The sequence below is a fragment of the Drosophila suzukii genome, unplaced genomic scaffold (assembly GCF_043229965.1).
Source record: "Drosophila suzukii unplaced genomic scaffold, CBGP_Dsuzu_IsoJpt1.0 scf_7, whole genome shotgun sequence".
Lineage (NCBI taxonomy): Eukaryota > Metazoa > Arthropoda > Insecta > Diptera > Drosophilidae > Drosophila > Drosophila suzukii.
In genome coordinates this window covers 2611344-2627686 of record NW_027255939.1, presented here as the reverse complement: position 1 = coordinate 2627686, position 16343 = coordinate 2611344, and the positions used below count along the sequence as shown (strand labels likewise).

General features: G+C 38.3%; 1 protein-coding gene across 1 annotated transcript; it reads left to right on the top strand.

Moving 5' to 3' along the window:
* The first annotated feature begins 1406 nt into the window (after window positions 1–1406).
* LOC139355052 (uncharacterized) lies at window positions 1407–12077 on the top strand. Its single transcript, XM_070999362.1, has 2 exons — window positions 1407–9195; window positions 9265–12077. Exon 1 carries the CDS (start codon window positions 4982–4984, stop codon window positions 5513–5515), a length of 534 nt encoding a protein of 177 aa, XP_070855463.1. The 5' UTR covers window positions 1407–4981; the 3' UTR covers window positions 5516–9195; window positions 9265–12077.
* Window positions 12078–16343: the final 4266 nt, after the last annotated feature.

Here is a 16343-nt window from a genome sequence, read left to right as displayed (position 1 = left end):
TAATGTGCAATCCATAGCACAAAAGTTGGGAGCAGCCTTAAAAGAACTTCAACGCACTTTTCAAGGTTGCTTTACTTTTTTAAAATTTTCCGGTGTTGATATTGAGAATTGGGACCCTATCCTGGTTTATATGTGCTCGACAAAACTACCAAAGCTCACTCTCTCATTATGGGAGCAATCCATCAAAAAAAAAGCCGAAATTCCTACGTGGCTTAAGCTTGATTCCTATTTGACGGAGCGCCATCGAACTCCTGAGGCCGTTGATAGCTTCCGATCTGCCAATCTCCACCTCCAAAGACACAAAACGAGTGGCAGAATTTCCAAAAATAAATTCCTTCCAACGCAATTTTCCGTACAAAAAGTCCCTCCTAAGAATACTCCATCTGAACATTGGGTTCCATATCCCGCCTTGGATGGCAGACGCACTCGAGGTATTAAATCCTACCAATGCCGAAACTGCCAAAAGATCCATCCGACGCAACGTATTTAATATTTGCATTTTAATTCCTTTATTTGTGCGCGACAATATTCCAGTTTCTTTTGCCCGTTATTGCACACCTAAAACTGTTCCAGTGACAAACAAAATATATTGCAGTGCTACTATGCAACCCATATGTTCTTCAAATATATTTTTATACCCGTTACTAGCAGTGTAAAAGGGTATACTAGATTCGTCGGAAAGTATTTAACAGGCAGAAGGAAGAGTTTCCGACCCCATAAAGTATATATATTCTTGATCAAGATCACTAGCCGAGTCGATCTAGCCGTGTCCGTCTGTCCGTATGAACGCTGAGATCTCAGAAACTATAAAAGATATAGTACTGGGATTAGGCATGCAGATTTCTGAGATTCCTGCGCAGCGCAAATTTGTTTCAGCAGGGTGCCACGCGCACTCTAACGCCCACAAAACGCCCAAGACTGCGGCTCCTGCAGTTTTGATGCTAGAAACAAAATTTTAACTGAATTGTATTGTTCTCATCAATACCGATCGATTGACCCAAAAAAAGTTTGCCACGCCCACTTTAACGCCCAAAAACTTCAAAAAATCGTAAAGGGGCCGTCCATAAACCAAGTGGACAGGGGGGAGGGGGGGTTCGTCAAAAGTCCACGATTTTCCACGAGGGTGGGGAGAGGGGGGCGAGGTAAATGTCCACGTGGACATAGTAAAAATTTAATTTTAACCTTTATGTTATTTATTCCACTTTTAAATTTACTATTAAACTTCTATTTATTTACCATTTTTAAAAATCTCTATAGATATAATTTTAAATAAGAAAAAAAAATTTTTCAATGAAAAAGTCCACGTGGACAAAATGGGGGGGGGGGGGCGGGTTAGTTAAAGATCCACGATTCTCCACGAGAGGGGGAGGGGGTCAAAAAGTGCTTAAAATTTGTCCACGTGATTTATGGACGGCCCCAAATATGAACGCGGATATCTCGGAAACTATCAAAAATAGAGAACTGAGATTTCAGATTAGATTCCGTAGCCTTGTACGCAGTGCAAGCTTGTAACTCGAATATGCCACGCCCAAAAAGCGCCCAAACCTGTGGCGCCCACAATTATCATGCTAGACAAAAAATTTGCCACAGCTACTCTAACGCCCATAACGCTTAAGTCTGTCTACCGCCCACATAACCATATATTGAGATCACGGGTAGGTGGCGCATTTCAATCTCGCTTTGTTGCTTGTATATCTCCATTTCCCTTTCCTTGTTAATTCTAAGTCTGTGTAAAATAAATTGGAGCCACTTTTTATTTTTTACTGTTCCAGCTGCGTGCTTATATTTACATAAATATTCTAATACAGTCCACGGCAACTACTCTTTCTAATACAGTCAGCTCCAACTACTTCTCTCTACCTACAATAACTTCTGAATTGGCTCGAAAATTAAAAACAAAGTTACAATATCCACAAAATTGCCCCAGAAAAACGACTGCAATTAAATTGTGCAAACGCACCGACAATTAAACATATGATGACTTCACAATTCCCGCAAATTCAACGCTATTCCGCTATTCGCACCCCTCATATGTACATTGTACATACATACGAACATCTTCGTTTTCTCCAGCGTAAAGTGGGTCAAGGGCTAACAATAGATGCTAATTTCAAACAAGCAAAACTAAAGTCATTATTAAAGAAATCCCACTATCCTTGCCTATTTAAGCGCCAATGATTGATTAATTTAATTTAATTGAAATACCAAACAATTCGTCTTCGGTCTTCGAGGTACAAGTCTTAACTGTTGTTTGTTTGACAATTTGGTTATAAGTTAATACATAATTCGCTGACGATGCTGTAGGCAAGTGGTGTGGGAACCGTTGAGTCTCTGGAAACCAACGGGAACAGATGTCGCTTTGTCGCTGCTGATGTTAGGTGTTCGTCGTGGCCTCTGGTATTTGCCGGCGGGGGAGCGGGGAGATTTGCTGTTGATCATTGGATTGCTGATGTCAGCTGCATTTATGATGGGAGTGAAGGTTGTATAAGTAATCTTCCCTCTTTTTAAGTCGATTTCAATGTTCGTTTTGATATCCTCCATTTTCTTTAAAGTTTCGATTTTGGGAATGTCTATCCTTGGATTCTCTGCTTTCAAGCGTTCTACTGCTTCGTATCGCACGTTTTTGACTGTCACCTTGTAATCATTAACGCTTATCAACACCAAGCCATCGATTGTCCTTTCCGGACCGCAGATTGATTCTACTCGAGCTCCGGCTCGAACATCTCCTGAAATCCTGTGTCCTCCGTTTCGCACTCTACCGCCTCTCCGACTATTACGTTCCTCAGGCACCTTTCACCTCCGTCATTTATATATTGCTGCTTTCGTGTAATGATAAAATTGATTCTAAAAATAGGCTAAAAATTATGGTGTTACTACAAATTCCGTCTTATTTAAAGGTAGAGGTAGAATTCTTTTGAAGATATACATTTATTTTTCAAAAATTGGAAGTACCAATGAGAATATAATATCTGTCCCACTCATTATAGTCATTAATTCCAAAAATTTGTACATGGGCTCTTCTGATGCTGTTTGAAAGTCCCTGCCTTTCTAGGCCCTGAACAATCTTCTCCTTTCTCCCGGACGTCGACAGCGCAGCAGAAGATTCCCGACTTGTCGGAAGATACAGTCGCTCGTAAACCGGCAAAGGAGACGGTCGTCGTGGTTCGCAGAAAGCGTAAGAATAAAACAAAGCTTGGAATTGGACATCATCACCACCCCAACCCAGAGGATGCGGAAGGAGTAGAAGTGGGTGAGCTGGCCGAGGGCCAAAATCCCAAAAGTGGGAGAACGTGTGAGGCAGATAGGATAGGAATAACATAAGAAGAAAATAAAGGGTAACAAAGTGGAAAACAACAATCTGTCTGCGAAAGTTCGAGAGTGTCCGGGAATAGTGCCCTCGTGCTTACCGGGACGAAAAGGGGAAGAGGGCTCGCGGATGACGGGGCCCCTCCTTTCTCCGACCGCTCGGGACGTGTTTTCTTTACCTCCGGATCGGGGAACTGGCTCACGGGTGACGGGGCCAGCCTCCCTTCTCCGAAAGTTTCCTCACCTCCGGATCGGGGAACTGGCTCACGGCCAGCCTCCCTTCTCCGGAAGTTTTCCCTAGCCGAGATCGGAGAACGCGCCCCGGGTGACGGGGTCTGCTTCGGGAATTCCTGCTGAGGCCGGAAATCCGATTCACGGGTGACGGGATCTGATTTTATCGACCTCTGTCTTTGGGCTGGAGATCGACTCTCGGTTAACGGGGTCGATCCTGGCCTTTTCCCCCTCCTTTAGAACGACCACAAAGTAGTCTTCGTCCTTTGTCTTATCTGTCTTGAAATAGAAACATTTTCTGTGAAGCGACCCTGGCGTGACCAAGTTTCATCCCAGCTCTAGAACTACTTTACAGAATGGCGCCCGAACATGGACTAGACAGGATATGTTAAGGACAATTCCATCCATCGTGGCTTAAAGCACCACCATTACAAAAATCGAAGTGGACTAGACAGGATATGTTAAGGATAATTCCATCCATCGTGGCTTAAAGCACCACCATTACAAAAATTCGGAGTCGAAAGAAAAAAGGTTAGGGTCGGAAATCCAGGGAAGCATCAGCTGCTAGGCTAGATTTGCTCTTTTAAAAAGCAAGGAAAATAGTATGCAGGAGAAACGGGAAAAGTTACAGCCGTGAGGTACAGTCAGACCCGACGACGATAGCACGTGACACACGAAGCCGAACTGACACGAAGTTACGAACAACCCGACACGAAGTTGCGCTAGAAACAACGACAAAAGTACACGAAGCAAAGAAAAAAAATAAAAGGACACAATACAAAGTCGACGCCGCAGCCGGCGTCCGGTACAAAAAAAAAGAAACACAGTTTTCTATCCGTGTCGCACACATGGGTTTCTCTTACCAAGTAGGAAGCCCGAAGCCAGCCGATTTCAAGTACTTCCCCACGAATCGAGATCATTTGATTCCCATCGCTACGGATGCGAACATAAACTTGCTGCATCCACAAGGACACGCCTTAAGGATCACTGCGAGGATACACCAGGACCTGCTGAGTCGCTACAAGGACACGCCTCAAGGTTCACTGCAAGGATACACCAGGACCTGCTGCATCGCTACAAGGACACGCCTCAAGGATATTAACTTAATCGTTACCAGCATCCTAAAGGACGCAAGGCTTTAAGGATACAACCTTCAACCCTCGCTCTGAAAACGCGCATTCTGATCCGCCTTCGCGAAACCACATCAGGATACGCGTCGATCACTACTCATTTTCCTAGGCACGCCTACGAAGCCACCCACACCGTCGGCATCGAACGCGGTGAGCCCTCGCTTCCAACAGTAACATGGGTGTTACCTGGATATCATATCGGAGGAAGCACGAACTCGACGCAATCCTACTCGAGCTTGGCCTCGAACTCACCGGTACAGTCGAGGACCAACGATCCCGGCTCTACGCGTTCGTACGGCAACCCGGAATCCCCCATGTTGGTCGACAAAATGACCAAGTGGGGATTGTCTTTCGACGGCACGTCAGTTCCGCTCAGCTTCGTTGAACACATTGAGGAACGGGCGGATACCTACCGCATCGACCAGAAATATTTGTCCCACGCTATTGTCGTAGTCTTGACTGGCCGAGCCGAGAGCTGGTTTCGCACCAGTGGACTCCAGGGAGGGTCCTGGACCGAGGTCCGACGGGAATTTCTGGATTTCTTTTTACTGCCCAGATATTATCAACGCGAATCCGATCGCATTTCCAAGGGGCGAACGAACCGTTCAAGGAATACCTCGTCGATCTTCGCCTTCAGATGCGCTGCGCCGGGTTCTCACCAGAAGAAGAGTTGGAGCGTGTGTGTGAAAGCATGCTACCAGAGTACCAGATATTCACGCGCCCCCAAGACTTTCGGACGGTTACCGAACTCACCCACCTGGTGGTCGCCCGCAGCCGAGGAGGCTGGACTAGCCGAGGATATATGGACACCGAGAACGCATCTGATCGCGCCCGCGGAATGTACCTAATGACGCCATCAGACAGAACGTTGCACGGAACCAGGGTCAGGGACCCCGAGCCTCGGGAGAAGCGATTGATGTCAGGACCGCCTGCCGAAACTGCGGCCAGGCTGGTCACTACGCTACGGAATGCCGGAATCCCAGAGTAATCTTTTGCTGGGACTGCGGCCGACGTGATCTGCGGACCATCGACTGCTGTCGGAAACAAGGATCGGGAAACAGGCAAGGGCCTCGAGTATCCGAGAGTTACCCGAGGAACCCACCGATCCCACAGAGACAGTAACCAACCCATTCGTACAGGATCAGAGTCACGTTCGAAGGGCACTCCCTCAGCGCTACATTGGATACGGGGTTCTCGCACAGCATCGTAAGCAAACGCCTAGCGAGGAAGTTAGACAACGGGAGGACTCTTCGAACCATACGCTCTCAGGTGAAATTAGCAGATGAAACCGGTAGGGAACTGACACGGGCCCTGAGGGCAGCAGTCCAATTAGGAGAAGCAAGGGTCATCATTTCCATCCTCATCATGCCGGACGTACTGGATGACCTCCTTCTAGACATGGATTCCTTATGCAGCAGCGGAGCAACGCTTTAATGTGGAGGCCAGGCCCTTACCCTGCGGCCCCCCACCAGAGCCAGATCCGTGGCGCCCCGCGAAACGAACCCAGACCTCGCACGGACGCAACCAGATCAGCAGGAGAACCACGACGAAGCCGTCCCACGGACACCAACAGAGCAACAGGAGAACTACGGCAACACAGACAATACACAGCTCCACAAGTACCGCAAGAAAACCATCGACAAACCGACCTGGGCCACAGCGTTACCCGCTCCTGATGCTTCAGCCGTCCAAACCCTTTTCGCCGCTCGGCAAGGAGAGTTCGGTTTCAGGAGTCAAGTGATCCGGAAATGAGCAAAGCACCACAGTAGTAGGGAAAGACGGGTTCTGGGACAATTAGCATATTAATGGCGCCCGGCCCCCCCTTCCCCCTTATTAACATATGAGGGTTCTAGGACAATTAGCATAATTCAATAAATTAACTGATTTTAATGGGCTTTGAAGTCATAAAAATGTCACGATCATGTCCATAAAGAGTATACTTAATTGCCCCCATCGCCCCCACATCCCCATGTGACAATATTGATCATGTATCCTTCCCCTCATTATGTGCTATTAATAGTCAGGTGAAAAACGTGTACGTGAGAAAGGTCGCACAACCATAGTATCCAAAGGTTGTTATCTTAGAGGAACATATCCGATCATGTTGGGGAATGGTGTGATCACGTACCCTTTTGCCTCATTATCACAGGTGTTGCTGTGCACGTGTGAAGGGTCGCACACCAAAAGTATTCAAAGATGGTTACTTAGAGGAACATGTCCGATCATGTTAAGGAATAATGTTTCCTATGATTGTAAAACTAATTTAGAAATCAAAAGAACCCCAGTTAAATAAATCTCACAAGTTAATGATTCTCAGATGTGGAATATTTTCAAATACACATTTTTGTTTCCGCCCCAGAACGTTTAACTGGTAAATTGCCTAAGATTCTCTCCTTTCCACAAATGGGTCATAAACATGTCATAAAAGGGATTCAAGCAAGAGCTACCCGAACATGCGCACCTGACAATTACCTGACCGCAATAAAAGGGACACATGCACAACCCAGAAGGCGCACGCTCATTGACAAGATCATGGGCCTCACGCCAACGACCTCATGACTGACTGCTAGCTCTAATACGTTCCCACAATAGGGGTTGAAATCACGACCGCGCAACAACTCGCTAGTAGCCGACATATCTCAGTCAAGGAAATATTTTCCATTCTCCGTACCTGTAATTTTAACTCGAAATAAAAAGTCAGAAGTTTATTTTGGTATTGCGAACATGTTTTATTATGTTATTTAATCATTTTCATTCTTTTTTCTAGATTATAGTATTTATTCATAATGTTGAGTGCTTCCTTTTTGTAATCCGAAATTCGATGGCATACACAAGTATCAACTCCCTCAGTGGCTGCATCATTGCTCCACACGCAGGTGTCCATATGATTTCCATGAATAGATGTTTTTATATTACCTCGTTCACATTCAAAGAGTTTTGATTGTATGAACTGGAGCCGTACATAGTGTGCATTGAACAGAATTCCGTCAAATACATTCAAAAAGTTATTTATTTTAACTGAATGCATGTTGTCTATCTAAGTCAACAATCTCGTCTTACCCTTTTAAATATGCTTACACAATTTATAAGCAAATTTTATACAGGTTTTCATCTTCTTCTTTTACCCAAAAATATGCATTCTCGAAATTCAACAAATGAAAAATCTTTGATTTTTCCTATTCTTTTACCCAAAAATGTGCATTCTCGAAATTCAACAAATGAAAATCTTTGTTTTTTCCCAAACTCGAAATGATTTTTTCCAAACTGTCCCCTATTGGCTACCTGAGTATGATGGTGTGTATAAAAAATGACCTTTCCTTTTACACCTGCAGCAAAGTATGTGTGACCTCTTCTAACCAACACTCTCCTTTATTCTATGATTTTGTGTCTCCTTTATCGATTTGATGGTGTCCTATTGGTTACACTTGTATCAAATATTTTTCAAAATCAATACTTCTCATCTCTTCTAACCAATGAATAGTCGATGTAACCTACTAGAATTACAAATTTTTCAAATTTAAAAAAAACTTAAGTATGCATCTCTCATCTTCAATATTATCGTTCACGCCCACTTCAAACACTATAAACGACCGAGGACAATAGTTAGTCTTCCAAAAATAGTCTTGAAGTGGGATACTCTACTACGTTAAACACAACTTAAGTAAAAGTGAAAAAGTGATCGTGAAAAAAGAATTTAAACAAAACGAATAAAAAAAATGAATAACCAAAATCAGTTTTGCCAATCCTGCAAGTGTTTCTTGCTAAAGAATATGTGGGCAAATCATGTCCGTTCGTATGAAAACGATGGATCGGACTTGATCTTACCTGAGAGTTTCTTGAGTGAAGCTGGATTGTCCCTGCTACCTCATCTCAGCATTCTGTTAGAAAGTTATACTTCAGCAAAAGTCAACTTTGAACTGTTTGCAGAGTATATACTTTTTAAAGATAAATCTGAAGAAATTGATATGAAAAGTTTTAAAAGTAAAATGACGATCATGAATAAAGATTCTGACTTAGAAAATATCTTCCAAAACACAAGAATTTCAAGAGAGAGATAGTGGATGGTCTCTTATAAAATTGATTCGCTTGGAAATGAACGTGAATCATTATACACCGATGGCTGGTTCATCTTTCATACCACTACCTAGTTTCCTTTTAACGAAAAAAGCAATAGTTAACGTTTGTAACGAAAATGATCACTATTGTTTTAAATGGGATTTGATTTCTGCCTTGAAAATTGTTAACAGGCCGCAAAGATGTTCGGCATATAATATTGATATATCGCTGGAGATAATTCGATAATATTAGATTTCACAGGGTTGACTTTCCCCCTTGAAATAAAATGTATAAAAAATTTTTTAAAGAAGAATACTCATAAGAGTTTAAACGTATTCGGATATAATGAAGAGACGAGGGAAATAATTGGACCACTTTTTCAATCAGAAGCGGAAAAGCCTCTTCATATCTATATGATGTTATTGGAAGAAGGTGGAAATGGACATTACATGTACATTAAAAATATTTCAAGGTAAATTCTTTTATTCATTTTTATCTCTTTTAAGCAATTAAATAATTTGTATATATTTCTCTTTCAAAGACTAATGACTGCTCAGAGAGGAAATCAGAAGAGGGCGCAATATTTCTGCAATGTGTGTTTAAATTTTTCCAAAACTGAGGAAGCTGCATTGAAACACAAAACGCTCTGAATAACACATTGGAATTTACCCAGGTTCAACATCAGCTTCAAGTTCCATTCGTTGTCTACGCGGATTTTGAATGCATTCTGGAACCGAAAAATCTTGAAGTGAGCCCCAAATTATTTAATATTAATGAACATATTCAAATATCATATGCATATTATATAAAGTGTGCTTTTGATTCTAGACTAGATAAATTTGTTTTAGAAACAGGAAAAAATTCGGGAGTAAGTTTTGTAGATTCATTGATAAAAAATTTAACTAAATTGAGCTATGACTACTTAAATAAAATAGTTCCTATGAGAATGACTTCGGATGACCAGCAAATATTTGATAATTCATTGAACTGTTATTTAGGGATTTAGGGACTGATAGGGTTAGAGATCATTGTCATTTCACAGGTCGCTTTAGAGGTGCAGCTCACTCTAAGTGTAACTTGGATAATAAAGTTAACAAATTCATACCAGTATTTTTTCATAATTTTTCGAAATACGACTGTCATTTATTTACTCAAGAGTTGGGAAAGATTCCCGGTGAAATTTCCGTAATACCAATAAATAAGGAAAACTATATTTCTGTCTCAAAGAAAATAAAAAGTTTAAGTGGAAATAGTTTTGAAATTCGTTTTCTCGATACATATAGATTTATGCCATCAAGTTTAGATACCCTAGCTTCTAATTTAGTTGATGATCAATTGAACACTGTAAAATCGTTTTTCAGTAATGAAATAGAATTTCGACTAATGCGTAAGAAGGGTATATTTCCCTATGAATATTTAGATTCCGCTAGTAGATTCGAGGAAACTTCCCTCCCACCAAGGGAAGCATTCTATAGTAATTTAACGGAAAGGGAATGCTCCCAGGAAGATTATGATCAAGCTCTTAAAGTTTGGTCGCATTTCTCTTGTTCCACTCTTAAAGATTATTTAGAATTATATTTAAAAACTGATGTATTTCTTTTAACCGACATTTTTGAAAACTTCCGAAAAATTTGTAAACAAATTTATTCACTTGACCCAGCTCAGTATTTTACAACACCAGGTCTATCTTGGGAGGAAATGTTGAAAACTTCAAATATTCAACTTGAATTGCTGACAGATATAGATATGTATAGATTTATTCAAAGTAGCATTCGAGGTGGTTTAGTTCAATGTTGTCATAGATATACAAAAGCAAATAACAAATATTTGTCAGATTATGATTCCTCGAAGGAGTCTTCATTTTTAATGTATGTGGATGCGAATAACTTGTATGGTTGGGCAATGTCACAACCTTTACCATATAAAGATTTTAAGTGGACGTCTACCACAGATATAGACAATTTTGATATTAATAATATTCCAATCGATAGCAAATACGGTTATTTTTTGGAAGTGGACTTAATATATCCATACCGTTTACATGATCTTCCATTTTGTCCGTCAAACTGTCTGGCCTCAAAAGAGGGTAAGGTAAAATAATTAATTGCTGACCTGGGAAATAAGAAAAATTATGTAATACATTATCGGAATTTGCAACAATGTATACAGAATGGGTTAGTATTGAAAAAGATCCATAGAGGTGTTCAGTTTTTACAAAAGCCTTAGTTAAAGAATTACATTGATCTAAATACTTTACATAGGCAAAATGCAAAAAATAAATTTGAAAAAGATTTTTATTTCCGTTTACGGAAAAACAATGGAAGATCCCGAGCGCAGGGTCGATATTAAGCTTGTTAGTACATGGGAAGCTCCGGATAGCTCAAAGACTGGACGAAAAGCACATTGTGCCAAAACTTTAATTTCAAAATCCAATTTTCATAGTGCAACTAAAATAAATGATAATTTCTATGCAATTCAAATGAAAAGATTGTCCGTTCTATTTAATAATAATATTTAGGATTTGCAGTATTAGACTTATCGAAATGGAAAATGTATGATTTTCACTATCAATATATGAAGCCAATGTTTCAGAAAAAGTTACTCTTAAATTATATGGATACTGATTCATTTATCTATACAATAAAAACTGAAGATTTTTATAAAGATATTCGTAATGATCTTGAAGCAAAATTTGATACATCGGACTATTCAGATGAAAGAATTAATCTATATAACTTTAAAGGAGTTAACAAAAAAAGTTTAGGGTTTTTTAAAGATGAGCTTAACGGTAAACATGACAGAATTTGTAGGTCTGTGCTCAAAGGTTTATTGTTATAGAATAGATCAAGTTGAATCTTCACATAATAAAGCAAAGCAACTGAAGACTATAAAAACGTTTTATTAACTGGGGTCTCACTATATGGTAATAGAACAATGTTTAGATACAGTTAAAGTAAATAAAAAAATTCTTTGCGGCAAAGATAACAAAAGAAAACGTTACTGAAAACGTTAATGAAACACAATTTTTAGAGTTAAGTAATGAAGACTATGGTACGACATCAATAAAACCTCAGAGATTAATTGAAAAAGATATTTTAGAAAATGTTGAATGGCTAGAATCAAATTCATTTTACTTGGGTGAGATGACACAAAATAATTATGTGAACGATGGAGAATCATTAGATAGCCTTAAATTTCAAAAGGAACATATTGAAAAAGAACTATTTTATAAATCAGTTGAATTGGAGATGTTTTATTATGATCGAGTCTTTGGAAAATATAAATGAAAATGATTTTGAGTTTGTAAAAAGTATTTTTATTATATTTAATTTTAGTTTAAAATATTGTACAAAAATATTAATATTAAACTTATTATAAGATAAGATAAATATGTAAATAAAATTAATTTACAAATAAAAATTAGTTAAATAAATCATTTATTATACTACAAAATGTCTTCCTTGTTTATCCAGCTAGTCTTTGAAAACCCGAGCCACTTAACCAAAACTTTATTTCCTTTTCGCCTTACAATTTTTTCAACTAGGTATGTGTGGGGAAATCGTGTTTTTTTCAGTTCTTCTTTATAGAATCCGCCCTGAATCGGGCTACCATCTAAATCTTCAAGTAAGTATGTTTTAGGGTATGTATTCTTCACCTTTCTAATTTTAAAGATTTCAGTTGTATAGTTTGGTGTATACCCTTTCTCAAAGACATGTTTATATTTACTGATACGAACGTGGTCCCCCTTACGGAATTTACTTGCAACAAATATTTTCAGGTGATTATACGATGTTTGTAATATTTGTTTTTCATTGGAAGAACTGACTTTACTTGGACCCATTTTTATTGTTCTATGCACTCTATTATTATATTTATTAATTAATTGTTTATACATATTTATCCACTTATGTTTTCCATTGAAACTAAACTCACGCCACATTAATTCTTTAAGAGTTCTATTGAAACGTTCAACTATTGATGCTTTTAGAGTACTGAAGGTTGAATAATGATTTATCCTATAACTTTTCATTAATACCTTAAATTTAGAATTAAAGAATTCAGTGCCATCATCAGTTTGCAGGATTCTTGGTGTTCCATGACCCGATTTAAACATTCTCTCCATGGCTTGGGAAACATCATTTGCATTTTTTGATTTCAATGCCTCACCCCAAGCATATTTCGAAAATGTGTCTATAACAGTCAACAAGTGTCGGTACCTATCATTAGATTTTGAAAAGGCTCCCATTTCAACCAAATCTGCTTGCCACAGATCGTTTATACCCCTTGTAATCACTGATCTTCCTTGAAAGTTTTTTCGAGATGGTCCGTGCAACTCATTTACGATTTCTCGCTTAATCATATTCTTCTAACAGGCTGAAAAGCGACACCTTCTAACTCAATTGTGGTTTTTTCGGTAATGATATCGGTTTTGTTACATATTTAAATAAATAGTCCTCAATGGTTTAAATCTTTTCCAGAATTTTGGGTAACATTTGGTCAGCACTGTCTGCCTTCTTATTATACAATTTAATTTTATTTTCTAAACTTGTAATTTCTGTGAGTCGAAAATCAATATTTTGAGTTATAATTTTTCTTAAATCTTCTCTCAACTTTCCGAGGATCTCATCAGAATATTGTTTCGTTGCTAGATCATTTTTGTCTAAAGGCTTAGATCCGTTTTTGATACGTTTATTTTGAGCATTTAGATTACCGTCCTCATCGATGAATAATCCCTCAGTAGACTTAACACGTCTTTTCAAATTTTCTGATCGTTCCTTATCAACAGAAAAATGTCCAAACTTGTCGACAGACATGAAGTTTATAAATGTAAAACATTTTTGCCCTTCCTATTTATACCCATTAAAATATAATCCTATCTTCACGCAATTCCTCTAATATTGAAAAAATTTCGTTATTGTGGCTGGTGTTACCCGCTGCTTTTGATGCTACTAAAATTTCCAATCGTTCGACTAACTCATTTACATCATTCCAATATACATAGTTTGGATTTGATTTCTGAAGAGTCATGTAACCAAAACCTGTTATTGAGCGAAGTGGAGTTGACGTTGTAGGACTGAAATCTTTGTCTATCAACTTCTTAATAATATGGTTATATTTGTATGCTCGTGTACCCTTGATTCTGTTATTAGGTTTAAAGCCTACTCTATGTATATTCGTTTCTAAAATAATTTTTTTATACATTTTCAAGTCTTGATCATCATAGTTTTCAGGTTTACTAAGAAAAATTAGAGAGTACAGACCAGGAGTCAGATCACAACTCATTCCACTAGAAAATGTTATTTTATTATCTTTAATTTTAAATTCCTTATCTCCCAAAGTTAATGAATTGTTTGCGCTTTTTTTAGGTCCATAACCCTTATCCAACACATTTCCTCTGGTCAAATTACTGATATTAAAATCATAATTATAACTAGTGTTATTATCTTCTAGCTTGCATCCACACCCATATCGGCCTCTCCTGTATACATTGGTAAAGGTGTTGTCCCTTCTTCTTCACTCTTTTCCGTGTCCTTTTTCTCTTCTTCTATATCTTCCTCTATATTCGTTTGTGAAAAGAATTGATTATAGGAATCACTATCATCGAAAGACCTTGGTGGAGTTATGTTTCGATTAGACTTTCTCATTAGTTGTAAAGTAGAAATCGTCAAGCTCACTCTCATCATCATCGTATTTTTTAACTTGCTTCATTTCACGCTTTACTTTTATATTATCTTTTACATTAGAAATCTTTTGTTTTTTATTTTCCTTAACAAGTTCATGTAAGGGTTCAGTAATAGGTTTAAAAGTTTCCTCCAATTGTAAATTCGTATGATTTTTGACTTGTTTGAGATCATCGAATTTTCGCTTCAAAGCAAATCTAGCTTTGGTTAACTGTGACAAAATATTCATTGTAGTATATTTTTCAAACTTTATAGGTGAAAGATTTAAAATTTCCGAAATTCATGTAGTCACTCCTCAGTTACTAAACAAATACTGTTTAGGGAACGCCAAACTGTAATATTTATATACCATTTCCGAATAAAAAAAAGATTCGATATATTTTCTTCATTATATTTAAAAAGTGTATTTCTTTCTATTTATTTCTAAATACAAATTGTCATTACTTTTATAAATTATTATTTTATAATGATATCATCTTGCAGAGAGGTTCCGGCATGTACAGAATGTGCTCCTCCAACTCGAGAGCAATAGATTCTCCAACCTTTGTTGTTTTGCGCTCCGCCTTGAGGATCGGGAATCTTACATTTTCAGGCATCCTTGTCTTTGATAGCAGTGTCTTTTTATTAAATTTATTGAACTCTTTAACTACAATGTTCATCTGGTTTTCCTGATTCATGATGGTTGTTGAGGTTTTTGGACTTGGTACAGTTGTTCCACGTTATTTTTAGCTGTATTTTGATGTTTACTACCTGTTTAGCAGTTGTTCAGTACTTGTTTCGTAGTTGCTTACTACTTGTTTAAGCTGGTTAATAGCTGTTATTAGATGGTTATTATCTGTTTAGTAGCTGTTAACTAGTTGTTATAAGCTGGTCACCAGCTGTTTTGAGCAGTTATCTCAACTTCTGTGGGCGTTAGAGTGTGCGTGGCACCTTGCTGAAACAAACTTGCGCTGCACGCTGGAAATGAAGAATAGAGCCTGGAAAATTTCCTATGTAACTCAGAGCGATTTTGCAAAAATTAAGATGCACGATATCATTAAAAGTGGTGTAAACCTACCAATCGCATTCCGGAGTTGGGATTCATATGTTAACCCCAAATTGGGGTATGGAAGTCAACACAACTGGAATGTGAAATTGTCGGCTAACCGCGAAAAACCAAGATTTGCCATAATTGGATTTACACTAAATGGAGAACTTATCACAAATAACTTATCAAACTTGAAAGTTCACTTGAATTCTGAGTCATATCCATATGATAATCTGAATGTTGACTTTAGTAAGAATCAGTATGCTCACCTATATGAATTGTATACAAGATTTCAATCTAGTTACTATAATCGTGAGTCACAACCATTTTTGACCCCAAATGAATTTAATTTGAAGGCCCCTATTATTGTGGTTGATCTTTTATATCAAAACGAATCAGTGAATACTGGTCCTATTGATGTGAGAATTTCAATAGAACTGAAGACACCAAATCATGAAAATACACAAGCTTACTGTCTCCTCATACATGACCGTTAAGTTGAATAAAACCCATTAAACGGACTGGTACAACGAGTTGTTTAACATTAGAAAAATGTTGAAAGATACTGTTTCGATTGTTGTTCAAGGTTTCTTTGATAATAATAATAATTTTATTCTAAAAGAAATTGGAATTGTATTCGAAAAAGATCCAAACTTGAATAATAGTTTTTTAATCGAACCACCATATGATTTTACTTTGCTAAGTAGAAAATCTCGGAAGACTGCAATTTGATTAACCAATTCACATCACAAAATTTTTTGGAACGATGGACAGAACAGTTTTCCACAAACTCGAAAGTATCTAAGGACAATTACAAGCGGAAAACAAATTATTTGTAAAGGTGTGGAAAAGAGTCGTCAGCTCATTAATATCGAGGAAATGGGCTGTCCGTCATAAAACAGGCTTAAAGGA

Coding starts and splice junctions, on each gene's coding strand:
- LOC139355052 (XM_070999362.1), top strand. CDS start 4,982: ATGTTGGTCGACAAAATGACCAAGTGGGGATTGTCTTTCGACGGCACG.